This window comes from Bos grunniens, chromosome 15 (assembly GCF_055505025.1).
Source record: "Bos grunniens cultivar Pamir isolate PY7600 chromosome 15, Bosgru_T2T1.0, whole genome shotgun sequence".
NCBI lineage: Eukaryota > Metazoa > Chordata > Mammalia > Artiodactyla > Bovidae > Bos > Bos grunniens.
The window spans coordinates 17,024,649-17,040,723 of record NC_141179.1 but is presented as its reverse complement, the minus strand read 5'-3'; the positions used below and the strand labels follow the sequence as shown (position 1 = coordinate 17,040,723).

The 16,075-nt window shown below is 36.5% G+C and overlaps 1 protein-coding gene across 2 annotated transcripts in view; it reads right to left on the bottom strand.

Moving 5' to 3' along the window:
• The window catches only part of GUCY1A2 (guanylate cyclase 1 soluble subunit alpha 2), a 479,090-nt gene that overhangs the window by 299,348 nt on the left and 163,667 nt on the right, over nucleotides 1-16,075 (bottom strand). For both annotated transcript variants that reach the window (XM_086339009.1, XM_086339010.1), the window contains exon 4: nucleotides 8,839-9,554. In XM_086339009.1, the coding sequence (XP_086195135.1) occupies nucleotides 8,839-9,554 (716 nt within the window). The remainder of the gene's footprint in view (nucleotides 1-8,838; nucleotides 9,555-16,075) is intronic.

The window sequence follows — 16,075 nt, the reverse complement described above, 5'->3', positions numbered from 1 at the left end:
CCACCTAGGACCCCACTGGCCCAGGAAAGAAGCTTCACAGCAGAGTGGGGATGGTGGAAGCAGAGGGTAATGATTTTCTGTGAGTAACAAAGGGGACTGGCACCAGAGGCTGTAGACACCTACACATGCAGTGCATCAGACCTCTGGGCACTATGCAACTCCTCTGATGCAAAGTTTCTGGCCAGAGAGAGGGGAAATATGTACCTAACAGAGCCACACAGAGAAGGCAATGGCATCCCACTCCAGTACTCTTGCCTGGAAAATCCCATGGATGGAGGAGCCTGGTGGGCTGCAGTCCATGGGATCGATAAGAGTCAGACACAACTGAGCGACTTCACTCTCACTTTTCACTTTCACCCATTGGAGAAGGAAATGGCAACCCAGTCCAGTGTTCTTGCCTGGAGAATCCTAGGGACGGGGGAGCCTGGTGGGCTGCCCTCTATGGGGTCGCACAAAGTCGGACACGACTGAAGCAACTTAGCAGCAGCAGCAACAGAGCCACAACAAGGCCAACCTTCAAGGCTTCTGCTCCTGGAACTTGAGACAAAACTTCTACCTCTGACAGCGCAGTGATGGCCACTGAGCAGAGAGGAAGTCCCACTTCATACACAGTGCTGTCTCTAGCCACTCTATCTGGACCCCCACCAGTCATTATATAACAAGGTGATAGACACCAGCACACATCTAGGAAAGATGTGATTGTTGTCCATGTCAAGTTCAGTCCTCCCATCAAAGGTGCTGAGCATACACACTTTGCATAGATATGTTTCCATATAAGAAAAAACCAGTCCATTCTAAAGGAGTGGTGTTCTTTGGAAGGAATGATGCTAAAGCTGAAACTCCAGTACTTTGGCCACCTCATGCAAAGTGTTGACTCATTGGAAAAGATTCTGATGCTGGGAGGGATTGGGGGCAGGAGGAGAAGGGGATGACAGAGGATGAGATGGCTGGATGGCATCACCAACTCAATGGATGTGAGCTTGTGTGAACTCTGGGAACTGGTGAGGGACAGGGAGGCCTGGGGTGCTGCATTTCATGGGTTCGCAAAGAGTTGGAAACGACTGAGCAACTGAACTGAACTGAAGAAAATACCTTCAAAACTGCAATAGGTAACTGTCTCAACTAAAGTCATAGAAGTACAGAAAGGTAACTAAAGTTAAAAGGCAAAGGAACTACTCTTAATTGAAAGTGAAGTGAAGTCACTCGGTCGTGTCTGACTCCTTGTGACCCCATGGACTGTAGCCTACCAGGCTTCTCTGTCCATGAGATTTTCAAGGAAAGAGTACTGGAGTGGGTTGCCAGTTCCTTCTCCAGGGGATCTTCCCGACCCAGGGATTGAAACCAGGTCTCCCACATTGTGGGCAGATGCTTTACCCTCTGCACCACCAGGGAAGCCCTCTTAACTGAAAGGGCCAGAGTAAACCATTGAAAAAAAAAATACTGAAACAAACAATTCACCAGATAAGAATCCAAAACATTGATAATAAAAATGTTAACTGTATTAGGGAGAAGAAATGATCTAAACACTGATCATTTCAACAAGGAACTAGAAAATATAAAAAGACCCAATCAGGAATGAATAATACAATAGTTGAAATAAAAATCATACTACAAGGAATTAATAGCAGACTAAGTGATACATAAAGAAAGCTGAACACTGAAGAATTGATGCTTTTGAATTGTGGTGTTGAAGACTCTTGAGAGTCCCTTGCACTGTAATGATATACAACCAGTTTATCCTAAAAGAGATCAGTCCTGAATATTCATTGGAAGGACTGATGCTGAAACTGAAGCTCCAAAACTTTGGCTACCTGATGCGAAGAACTGACTCGTTAAAAAAGTCCCTGAGGCTGGGAAAGACTGAAGGGGATGACAGAGGATGAGATGGTTGGATGGCATCACCAACTTGATGGACATGAGTTTGAGCAAGCTCTGGGAGTTGGTGATGGACAGGGAGGCCTGGCACGCTGCAGTCCATGGGGTCACAAAGAGTCAGACATAACTGAATGACTGAATTGAACTGAACTGAAATGATACAGAAGGAACATGGAAATGATATGGAAAACAGAATGATGGAAATCACCGAATCAGAAGAGCAGAGAGAAAAAGAAATCTCAGAAAAAGAAATTAAGAGATTTTTAAAACAATGTTAAGCATTCCAAAATTTACACTACAGGTGTCCAGAAAGGAAAAAGAGAGGGAAGGGGATTGAAAATGTATTTGGAGAAATTATGACTGAAAACTTCCCAAACCTATAGAACGAAGTAGATATCCAGGCACAGGAATCACAGAGTTCCAAATATGATGAACCCAAACAGACCTGGACCAAGATATATTATAATTGAAATGGCAAAAGTTAAGGAGAGAATTCCAAAGACAGCAAGATACAAATAAAGATACATATGAAATATATATATGAAAATAAATATATATATATTTATATGAAAGATGTAAATGAAACCCTCATAAGGCTTTCAGCTAATTTCTCTACAGAAATTTTACAGATCATAAGGACTATATGTATGCTGTCTACAAGAAACTCACTTTAGACCTAAAGACTCATATAGACTGAAAGTGAGAGGATAGAAACATATATTCCATGCAAACGGGAAGCAAAACAAAGCTGGAGTAGCAATACTCATATCAGACAAAATAGACCTTAAAATAAAGAAAATTTCAAGAGATAAGGAAAGACACTACAACATGATCAAGGGTTCAATCCAAGAGGAAGTCATAAAAATTTTCAGTATCTATGTACCCAACATAGGAGCACCTCAATACAAAAGTCAAACACTAACAGACATAAAAGGAGAAATTGACAGTAACACAAGAACAGTAGGAGACCTTAACACCCCACTCACACCTATGGACAGATCATCAAAACAGAAAATTAATAATGAAACACATGTCTTCAATGATATATTAGATGGGATGGATCTCATTGATATCTTCAGGACATTCCATCCAAATGCAGAAGAATACAGCTTCTTCTCAAGTGCACATGGAACATTCTCCAGGATAGACAACATCTTGCATCACAAATCAATCCTTGGTAAACTTAAGAAAATTGAAATCATATCAAGCATTTTCTCCAACCACAATGCTATGAGACTAGATATCAATTACAAGGAAAAAACTGTAAGAAACGGAAACACATGGAGATTAAACAACACGTTTGTAAATAACCAACAGGTTACTAAAGAATCAAAAGGGAAATAAAAAAATTCTAAAAACAAATGACAATGAAAATATGAGAACTCAAGTCCTATGGGATGCAGCAAAAGCAGTCCTAAGAGGGAAGTTTATAGTAATACAATCCTACCTCAAGAAACAAGAAAAACATTGAATGACAACCTAGTTTACACCTAAAACAACTGGAAAAAGAAGAACAAAAAACCCCTCAAAATTAGTAGAAGGAAAGAAATCATAAAGATCAGAGCAAAAATAAATGAAAAAGAAATGAAAGAAACAATAGTAGAGATTAATAAGACTAAAAACTGATTCCTTGAGAAGATTAAAAAAAAAAAAAAATGGACAAACCTTTAGCCAGACTCATCATGAAAAAAAGAGAGAAGAATCAAATCAACAAAGTCAGAAATGAAAAAGGAGAGGTTACAACAGACAGTGTAGAAATACAAAGGATTGTAAGAGACTCTAACGGAGAATTCTATCAAATATTTTGAGAAGAGCTAATGCCTGTCCTTCTAAAACTCTTTCAAAAAATTGCAGAGGAAGGAACACTTCCAAACTCATTCTACAAGGTGGATACCTGATACCAAAACCAATTCATAGACAACACAATAAAAGAAACCTACATGCCAATATCACTGATGACATAGATACAAAAATCCTCAAAAAATTTTAGCAAAGAGAATTCAGCAACACATCAAAAAGCTCATACACCATGGTCAAGTTGGGTTTATTCCAGGAATGCAAGGACTCTTATTATATGTAAATCAATCAATGTGATACACCATATTAACAAATTGAAAGAGAAAAACCATATGATAATCTCAATAAATGCAGAAAAAGCCTTTGATGCTATTCAGCACCAATATATGATTAAAACTTCAAAAAATGGACATAGAAGGAACCTTCCACAACACAATAAAGACCATATATGATAAGCCTATAGCAAATTTTATTCCCAATGGTGAAAAGCTGAAAGCATTCCCCCTAAGATCAGGAACAAGACAAGGGTGTCCACTTTCATCACTATTATTCAACATAGTTCTGGACGTCCTAGCTACAGCAATCAGAGAAGAAAAGGAAATAAAATGAATCCAGATCAGAAAAGAAGAAGTAAAGCTCTCACTGTTTGCAGATGACATGATATTATACACAGAAATCCCTAAACATAGTATCAGAAAATTACTAGAGCTAATCAGCGAATTTAGCAAAGTTGCAGGATATAAAATCAAGGCAGAGAAATCACTTGCCTTTCTATATACTAACAATGAAAAATCTGAAAGAGAAATTAGGGAATCAATCCCATTCACCACTGCAACAAAAAGAATTAAATATCTAGGCGTAAACTTACATAAGGCGACAAAAGAACTAAGCACAGAAAATTATAAGACACTGATGAAAGAAATCAAAGACGACATAAACAGATGGAGAGATATTCTATGTTCCCGGGTAGAAAGAATCAATATTGTGAAAATGCCTATACTGTCAAAGGCAATCTACAGATTCAGTGTTACACCTATCAAATTACCAATGATATTTTTCACAGAACTAGAACAAAAATTTCACAGTTCATGTGGAAACAAACAAACAAAAAAAACCCTGAATAGCCAAAGCAGTCTTCAGAAAGAAGAATGGAGCTGGAGGAATCAACCTTCCTGACTTCAGATTATACTACAAAGCTACAGTCATCAAGACAGTATGGTACTGGCATAAAAACAGAAATATAGACAAATGGAACGAGATAGAACGTCCAGAAATAAACCCATGCACCTATGGGTACCTTATTTTTAACAAAGGAGGCAAGAATATACAATGGGGCAAAGACAACCTCTTCAATTAATGGTGCTGGGAAAACTGAACAACTATATGCAAAAGAATGAAATTAGGACACTTCCTAACACCAAACACAAAGATAAATTCAAAATGAATTAAAGACCTAAATGTAAGACAAGAAACTATAAAACTCTTAGAGGAAAAGATAGGCAGAACACTCAATGACATAAATCACAGCAAGACCCACCCTCTATGACCCACCTCCTTGAGTAATGGAAATAAAGACCAAAGTAAACAAGTGGGACCTGATTAAACTTAGAAACTTTTGCACAGCAAAGGAAACTATAAGCAAGGTGAAAAGACAACCCTCACAATGAGAGAAAATAAAGCAACTGAAACAACTGGCAAAGGATTAATGTCCAAAATATACAAGCAGCTCATACAACTCAATACCAGGAGAACAAACAACCCAATCAAAAAGGAGATGAAGACCTAAACAGACATTTCTCCAAAAAAGACATACAGATGGCTAACAAAGTCATGAAAAGATGCTCAACATCTCTCGTTATTAGAGAAATGCAAATCAAAACTACAATGAGATATCACCTCACACCAGTCAAAATGGCCATCTCAAAAAGTCTACAAACAATAAATGCTGGCGAGGGTGTGGAGAAAAGGGAACGCTCTTGCACTGTTGGTGGGAATCTAAATTGATACACCCACTATGGAAGATGATATGGTGGTAGTGTTTTAGTTTCTAAGTCGTATCCAACTCTTGCGACCCCATGGACTATAGCCTGCCAAGCTCCTCTGTCCATGGGATTTTCCAGGCAAGAATACTGGAGTGGGTTGCCATCTCCTTCTCCATGGACCTTCCCGACCCAGGAATCAAACCAGGTCTCCTGCATTGCAGGTGTATTTTTTACTGGCTGAGCTATGAGGGAAGCCTAGAAGATGGTATGGAGATTCCTTAAAAAAGCTAGGAATAAAACCACCATATGACAGAGCAATCCCACTGCTAGGCAAATACCCTGAGGAAACCAAAATTGAAAAAGACACGTGTATCTCATTGTTCATTGCAGCACTGTTTACAATACCTAGAACATGGACGCATCCTAGATAGCCATCGACAGATGAATGGATAAAGACGTTGTGGTACATAAACACAATGGAATATTACTCAGCCATAAAAAAGAATGCATTTGAGTCAGTTCTGATGAGGTGGATGAACCTAGAACCTATTATACAAAGTGAAGTGAGTCAGAAACAGAAAGATAAATATTGTATTCTAATGCATATATACAGAATCTAAAAAAATGGTACTGAAGAATTTATTAACACGGCAGCAATGGTGAAAGAGACATAGATAATAGACTTATGGACATAGGGAAAGGGGAGGATAGGGTGAGCTGTATGGAAAGAGTAACATGGAATCTTACATTAGCATATGTAAAATAGCCAACTAGAATTTGCTGTATGACTCAGGAAACTCAAAACAGGTGTTCTGTATCAACCTAGAAGGGTGGGATGGGGAGTAAGATGGGAGGGAGTTTCAAAAGGAAGGGATATATGTATACCCATGGCTGATTCATGTTGAGGTTTGACAGAAAACAACAAAATTCTGTAATGCAATTATCCTTCAATAAAATAATAAATTAAAAAGAAAAAAAAAAGAAAGCTAGGGACTTTAATGATAGTCTATAAATAAAAAAGCAGACTCAAACAACCAATCCTATAGCATTTGTGACAAATAGTCTTCTAGTCATTATTAAGAAGATAAACCCAAATCATATTTCATGATGATGTTAGGCAGACCTGGTACTTCTCCAAAATTATTCAACCTACTGATCTCCAGTACTAACTTCCATAAGGCAAGAAGAGAGGTGAATGGATAGGAAGAATATTACAAAAGGAAAGGAACAATAATTATAACAGTGGTAGAATTAATAATAATGAGCATTTAATCAACACTTAACCCTGAAGCCAAGGATGTAAGAATTTTACATGGATTATATCATTTAATCTTTTCAAATAACTCTCTAAGATAGGCAGCCTAAGTTGTCAGGAAATAATTTAACTTAATCTTAATAACAGATTGAGCTCTTCCTGGTTGAAAATCAGATTCCCCTTTGCCTCTCTTTGGAAATCTATTAGATGCCTCTCAGTGACATTCTTGCTTCTGGTAATCAACACATGTCCTTAGACCTTATTACTGCAGAATAAAGATATAAATTCTCTGAAACTAAGATGATGACTACCTCATCAAATTGCTCACAGGAGTATTCTGCCTCTAGCTATATGGTTAACCCTAACTGACAACACAAAATGACAAAGATCATGGTTTAGTGAAAGCAATACAGTTCACTCTGAAAATGATTTACCATCATTCAGCTGTATGATTAGCTCTTGTTTTTTGTTGCTTTTCTTTTTGATGGAAGAGGGTGGTAGCTAACTGATAGTATGTGCATAGCCAAAATAGTTACATTCCAATGAAAGCCTTCACTGTAGACTAAAGAATAAATATCTTACACTGTTGAAAAATAGCACTTTCTTATAAAAGTCCAATATAAAACTGGAAACTTCAGACAACTATTAACAAGGCCAGCAATTACAGAAATCATGAATCAAGGCCAAATTTATCAACAGGGTCATCATTTTTAATTCTGATTTTCTTCTTTTCGTGTTTTAGAAAACTATAATTTTGACACTAAAATAACTGAAAAATATTACTCATCTGGTTAAGATTCCGTGTCATAACTTTATTGACTATAATTTTGTTTGGACTAACTGTAGCCTCCTGAATGTCTCATTCTAGCAAACCCAGGTGAATAAGCAGAAATGTAAACAGAACAAGAGGACTGCTATCCCTATTTTAAATAAAAATGCTGTCTATTGCTGGTTTATTTTTAAACCACCACTAACATATTTAAATTATAATTGGATCTTCTTAATGAGCAGTTTCCTATTATTGGAACTTGCAGGGGGCCTTGACATTTGAGTCATCCTCTCATTGTGTCTATTTTGTACTGTGACATACAAATTAAATAGACATACAAGCCAGATGAAATATAGGGGGGAAAACTTGAAGCAGTAACTTTAAATTAAATTAATTGTTCTAAAATCTATAAAGCAATCAACATTGACAACAATGTATTTTACTTCAAGCACATTTTCAATAATATTAACTTCAATTTTAAGGCCCAAAATGCTTCAAACCCTCCTAGCCAAATACTATACTTCTAGAAAGCAAAACCACCGCTTTAATATTCCTTAAATTTAAAAAATAGAATAATTCCAGTGTATTCTCTCAAGGAGTGAAAATGTTCTAAAGAAATGTTTCTTTTTCAACACTAAAATTTAATTATAAATTTTTATATAGGCACTTAATATATTGTTCTGCATATTAAGAAAAATAGGATGTAAACCAGAGTTCCTAGGTTGTGAAATTTAGAACATAACATATCAAAGTGTAGCTAGCTTTTACTTATATTTATTTAAGGATAAGGCAAGCAATTCCCACAATGTTGAAATGAGTCTTACTATTTCTCTCAGAGCTTGACTCAATCAGTGGAAATATTCGTGGATTTATAGTATCAGGTCTTTAGTAAATCCTATCATTTTTGTAATTACCATGGCTAGTAATAATAAATGTCTGCTTTTTATGTGATGAAATAGATTAATGAAACAGGCAGACAATATGCAAAATGGCTGGGAATAGGATCAAGTCTTTTTATATATATCCAGAAACCAGTAATTTTCTAAATGGCACTCTAGGTTCTCTTGCCTAAATAATTATAAGTACCGCCAGCATGTAATATACTAAAAGAATTATGAAATCTCCCAGTTCCTATCACCCATATCAACATGGCCACTTACCTTGTCTTTATTCTCAGTGCCAGAAGCCTCAGGCTTGGTCCTAATCACAAATGGGGTGGACAGGCGCAGCAGAACCCTTTCGAAGGTGGCATTAACCTTCGGAGAAATGATCTCAAAGCAGTCCTCAAACTTGAGCACTTTGTGAGTGTCACATCGGAGCTGCTTCCTTAGGCCTTCCCCCAGCTGAAGGACTGACATGTGGGGGTCAAACATCAAGTGAAAAGGGAAGGCTCTGCAGAAGGTGTTGATGCTAATTCTGAGGTCCGCAGGAACTTGGGATGTTCCCTGAGGAAGGTTCTTCGTGATATTAGCATTTGCACATTGTCTGATAAGGAAAGCGAGGCCATTACAATTGCCTGGGTTTGAACCATCAGAGCACAGTTTCTCAGCGACCTGGTTCACTTCCACATCCAGCCGATAGATCTTCTTTCCCGCAGCCTTAATCATTCCAAGCATTGCAAACCCCACAATGTGGTGAGGGTGGAAGTAGTGGAGTATAAGAGTACCTTCACGGAGCTCTTTGCATAGGAATGATGGTGACTCTAGAGTGGCCTGTTTTCCAAAAGAAGTTCTAATATGTTCCAACAAAGCATCAAAGCCATTAAAAAAGTCCTGCAATGTGCCACCTACAGCTCGAAGGACTCTCTCATTGTCATCAAAGCATATATTAAAGAACTCCTCACCAAATCTTTCTTGGATTTCCTCAAACTTCAAACCTAGGGGTAAATGGAAGCAAATGTTAAAAAGATATAATACAAGTAATTGAATTTATAGCTTCTTAAATGTTTATCAGAAGAGTAGCTAGTGACCAAAGCAAGAGAAGCAGTCCCCTTGGGTACACAAATTTCCCCAGTAGGTTAAGTCATTCATTTTGATTTAGAGAAAGTAAATTTCAGTTCATCTTCTGGATGCTTCTAAGACGTTAATGAGCATAAACATTTTGTTGTTGTTTGATTTTAAATATTTTTAGAGTAGTTTTAGATACATAGGAAAACTTAGTTGAATATAAATATATTGTCCATGTACCCCCGTTCACTTCCCGCACACAACCTCCTCCCCTGGAAACTATTGATATTGCACACTACAGTGGTACATTTGTTACAATCAATGAACCTATATTTATATAACATTATCATCCAAAGTTCCTAGTTTACTTTAAAACAAAGTTCATAATTTTCACTCTTGATGTTATATGTCCTTGAGTTTTGAAAAATGTGTAATAATATGTGCCCACCATTTTAGTATCATGCAGAGTAGTTTTGCTGCCTTAAAATCCGTTGTGCTCCACCTATTCATTCCTGGGTCCCCTCAACCCGTGGAGCATGATCTTTTTAAAAGCTGCTAATCTAGCTGTTTTTCAATATTACATCCCATTTGCTGTAATTACCATGAATATTATATTTTACTTAGCAATTTCCTTCACCACTGAATAATTTTTAAGAGGCTATTATGTCCATTCAATATTATTATTTTAATTATCACAATTCATTTGCTAAATGGGAAATATAACCAGAGAGGGACTCTATGGTACACAAGCAGAGACAAGCACCAGGTTATCTTGAACAAACAGAATTGCTTAAGTTACAATAGTAATCTCAAAGAAAACATGCAGGTCAGCTAGACCCCAGGAAGGAAGAGACAAAACAAGGAATTAAAAATGTGGAATGATCTGCATTCATTCTTTCATTCACAAAAACTAAAGCAGACAAAACTAGAAAAGGAATCTGACCAGACAGAGTTAAAAGTCTTTGTTTTCTCAATTCATACTTATTCCCAGATGCCATGGCAAAAGGAAATCTACTTTTTAATAATGGAATTATAATGATAAATAAATATACACAATGCATTATATAGTAATTTCAAGCAGGATCATATATGATCTATCAATAGTAAGATCCACCCTGAGGAAGAACATTGCACAGATGAAAGAGTTGAGTTTGTATCGTAAATAAACCTTCTTTGTAGAGTTACCCTATTGCTTCTTCTTTGACTTTGGCTGAAATCAGTTATATGTTGTTTACATATACTCATATTTTGTTTCTTATCTATCTCATCTTATAAGGAGGTCCCAAAAATCTGACAGGAAAAGCCAGGTCCCTTTGCTAGGGTCCTGTTAGAATGCAAACCAGTCTATGTTGTCTGTGGCTTAGTTTGCTATTCCCTATAAGTTCTCCCCATCCAGAAGTGAGGGGATAAAACAGAGTCAGTAATATTGTTACAAAACATAGTCCAAATACATTATATATTTTTGAAAGCTTACTATAGAGTCTAAATATTGTGAGAGCCAAGTTAAGAGGTTGGTTTGACAAAAAAGTTCTTAAAATCCATGTAAAATGAGAAGTAGAAAGTCTAAGCTAAAAACAGTATCTTTATTAGTATTTCAGATATATTTTAGTTTAATATATTTGACAGAAGCTGAGAAAGTCACCTGCTAGGATAAAAATATCATCACTCATCTCATATTGTCATGTTACTAGACTGAACTTCAACATATGTTGTATTCACTAACAATAATGCCAGTCAGAATTGATAATAATAGCAATTTTCTGTCTAGTTCTCAAGTGTGAAAGAAAGAAAACAAGATAGATGATATTCACTGAATCTGGCTCCTTCTCCAACTGCTCCCTTGAAACTGTTTTTGTAATTAGTTAATCCAATATATCATATTTTGTCCTTATCTTATTTAACATTGGTTGCTTTTTTTTCCCTTTAGTTTGACAGTGTTCATCTTCTCTTTCTCCTAAATCTCTCTTCTCTCTCGGATTATAAACCATTATCTCCTGGTTTGATTACTAGCTGTCTGAAATGCCCTTCCCTAAAACTTCTTGCTAAAATCCTTACATCATCACCACTATACTGTAACTAAAAAATTCTAATACAAATTAAACTTATGTTCCTTTAATGACAATATTCACTGTTACTATTTTTTTTTAATTATTAATTTCTTGTTGTTGTTCAGTCACTCAGTCATGTCCGACTCTTTGTGACCCCATGGACTGCAGCATGCCAGGCTTCCCTGTCCTTCACCATCTCCCGGAGCTTGCTCAAACTCACGTCCACTGAGTAGGTGATGCCATCCAAACATTTCATCCTCTGTCATCACCTTCTCTTGTCTTCAATCTTTCCCAACAACAGGGTCTTTTGTAACGAGTCAACTCTTTGCATTAGGTGGCTAAAGTATTGGAGCTTCAGCTTCAGCATCAGTTCTTTCAGTGAATATTCAGGGTTGATTTCCTTTAGGATTGACTGGTTTGATCTTCTTAATTTAGTATTTAATTCTTATTAAATATGAAATTCATTGTAAATAAAATTGTTATAATCTAACTACATTGCTGAACAACAAAACTCCATGCACCACTGAAAATATCCCAAGGCTTTCTTCTATATTTTGAAGATTTGTATCTTAAAAGGACTTAGGGTCTTCATGCACAGGTGAGAAAATGAGAATTTCTTCTAACTTGCATCTTTCATAACATTAAAAATACTCTCACAATTGTTAAGAACACAGATTAAAAAAAAGTAGGCTTATGTCCTATTTCCAATGCCACAGTCACCCAAAATCATCCAGAAAATAAGTAAGTATAATTCACTAGAGGCAACAAATTAAAAACTACTTTGTAAGCACAGCAGTCTATGAACTTGAAATTCTTGTTGCTCTAAAAAGCACTTCTGAACCTGAGATACAATGGTTAAGACTCAAATGATGTTAAGGACTACCATTGTGCTAACGTGACTTGTATCAATGAACAAAAATTAAATTATTTTGAATACTATATGCAAATACTATACATAGCAATTCTATACACACTACCATATTAAATAAACTAATACACGTGTGTGGAGGATTCATGTTGATATATGGTAAAACCAATACAATATTGTAAAGCTAAAAAATAAAATTAAAAAATTAAAAAAAGAAAATACATATGTAAATAGTAAAATAAATAAATAAAAACAAAAATAAATAAATAAACTAATAAATATTTTTGGTTTCACACTTGTTAAACTGTGCAAGCTGATAAAAGAAAAACATTCTTACAACTTGAAAATTAAAACTAAGGAACGATCACTTCAGCTTTTGCAAATATGCTATGATCCAATGCCCAAGACGTCCACATTAAACATCTCAAAATTTAGAAAGCACAGAGCAAGTAGTTTAGTTCAGTGTCACATGCAAGATTCCACTCATGATTGAAGCACACCCTCTAATTATAGTAAATCACTTGAAACATAGAGATAATGCTCATCTACTTATACCATAAGAAGCTAGGACAGTTTGAAATTTGGGTATATAAAAATACATTCCTTAAAGGAGCAAAACTTACAAAGAAACTGTTTTCACTAACAGGTAAGTTGAAAGAATATTTTTTTAAAACTTTATTTATTTGGCTGTGTCAGGTCATAGTTGCAGCACGGCACACGGGATCTTTCATTGCAGCACACAGGCTCAGTAGTTGCGGCGGTTTTAGTTACCTACCCCATGTCATATGGGATCAAACACACATCCCCGGCATTGAAAGACAGATTTTCAACCACTGGACCATCAGGGAAATTCCAAAAATTTTAAATTACTGTTAATTTATCTCTTCAAAACAATGAATAGGCTAAATCTGACACCCTTTAATTGTAAATGAAATAGTACATTCATCCATTGCATGAATCTTATGTTCCTCATCCAACTTCACATTGTGTACCTCTTGGGGCATACATAAGTGCATGCTATCACCAGCATAATGCCTAACACAGGGTGACTAAGTATTCATTCATAGAAACTAAACATTCATCTAGAATCAAGCTACACTTGTGCCACACCAAAGGATACCAAGACAACAAGACATAGCCTTTTATCTCATGGGTCCCCACAGATAATTATGTTACAAATGACTCGACTATAACAGGCACACAGGAGCTATGGAAATATGGAGAAAACGAATGTCTGACTTTCTCCTCAAGGAGATAGAGTTTGACAAGCAATTCGTAGAAAAAGTATATGTTCAGAAGGCCAACAAGGAGAGAACAAGAACTCTAAAAGACAGGTGGTAATGAAATATGAATGAAGCAGGGAGGTGGAAGAGCCCAGCATAGTCAGAGGAGGGCAAGAAGTAAGTGTGAAATGGTTGGGGAAAAGGGGTATTGGGATGAGTTGCTAATTAATCAGCAATGTAGAAGTTGGACTTCAGAGTGAAGAGAGTAGAGTCAAAGATACCAAAGAAATGCTGCAAAGTCTATAAGATTATATTCATTAAATTAGGTAGTTCCAGTAAGAATGCAGAAATCAGTGCCAAGTGGTATGCCAAATATTTTTATAGATATACTTTTAAAAACTCCCATTAAGTGGATACTTTTAATGCCTCTCATTTTAAAAGCGAGGAATGCTAAGAAACTTGACCATGTTCATACAATTGTAGGTAACAGACCCAGGTCTCAAAGTGAAGTCTGTTTAATACTACATGATGTGTAGTAAACTGTGATATTGTGTACAATATTAAATGAGTAAAACATTTGCATGGCAGAAAAAAATGCATGTCTTGCTCATTGATATATCATCAATGCCTAGCATTCTGCCTGACTTTTGTTGTTATTGTTCAATCGCTAAGTTGTGTCCAACTCTTTACAAACCCATGGACTGCAGCACACCAGGCTTCCCTGTCCTTCACCATCTCCCAGAGCTTGCTCAAACCCATGTTCATCGAGTCAGTGATGCCATCCAACCATCTCATCCTCTGTCACCCCCTTCTCCTCCTGCCCTCAGTCTTTCCCAGCATCAAGGTCTTTTCCAATGAGTTGGCTCTTCACATCAGGTGGCCAAAGTATTGGAGTTTCAGCTTCAACATCAGTCTTTCCAAAGAATATTCAGGGTTGATCTCCTTTAGGATTTACTGGTTTTATCTTCTTGCAGTCTAAGGGTCTCTCAAGAGTCTTCTCCAGAACCACCATTTGAAAGCATCAGTTCTTTGGTGCTCAGCCTTATTTACAGTCCAACGCACACATCCATACATAACTACTGGAAAAACCATAGCTGTGACTATATGGACTTTTATCAACAAAGTAGTGTCTCTATTTTTTTAATACACTGTCTAGGTTTGTCATACTTTTTCTTCCAAGGAGCAAGTGTCTTTTAATTTCATGGCTGCAGTCACCATCCAGTGATCTGTGTGTGTGTGTGTCATTTCAGTTGTATCCAACTTAACAGTCGCTTCAGTTGTGTCCAACTCTTTGTGACCATATGGACTATAGCCTACCAGGCTCCTCTATAGGCTCTTCTGTCCATGGGCTTCTCCAGGCAAGAATACTGGAGTCGGTTGCCATTTCCTTCAGGGGATCTTTCCGACCCAGGGATCAAACCCATGTCTCTTGTGTCTCCTGCATTGGCAGGTGGGTTCTTACCACCAGTGACACCTGAGAAGCCTGGAAATGATTTTTGGAGCCCAAGAAAATAAACTCTGCCACTGTTTCCGCATCTATTTGCCATGAAGTAATGGATTGGATGCCATGATCTTAGTTTCTTGAATGTTTCATTTTAAGCCAGCTTTTTCACTCTTCTCTTACCCCTCATCAAGAGGCTCTTTAGTTCAGTTCCTCTTTGATTCCTGCCATTATGAAGATGATACCACAACTGTATTTCAAGTTCAAGAGATTTCAACATTTTAAGGAAATAACTATCTTCTTAAACAATTTTTCCAGCTTTATTGAGATACAAACATGGTGCAAGTTTAAGGTTTACAAAGTGTTGATTTGATAGACTTAAATACTGCAAAATGATTAGCACTGTACCGTTAGTTTGAACCTTTGTCATTTCATATAACTACAATTTCTTCTTTTGAGATGAGAATATTTAAAACAAACAAACAAACAAACAATCATGTCACTTTTAACTAGCACCTGTACTGCTAATAGAAATACAAAGTAGTACACTGGAAGGCAATTTCATGATGTGTATCAAAAGCCTTAATGAAGGACATGCCCTAGCAAAAAAATAAATTAATTAATTAAATAAAATCTGCTCTTAACTTTCAATGTATAATGCACAATTGTTAACTATAATCAAAATGCAATGCATTAGATCTCCAAAACTTAGTCACCTTCTAACTAGAACTTAGAATAGCTCCCCATTTCCCCTAGTTCCCCAGGAACCACCATTCTACTCTCTATATGAGTTTGGCTTTTTTAGATTCCACATATAAGTGACAGCTTACAGTATTTGTCAAGAAAAATTATTTTATCTAGCAAGACAATA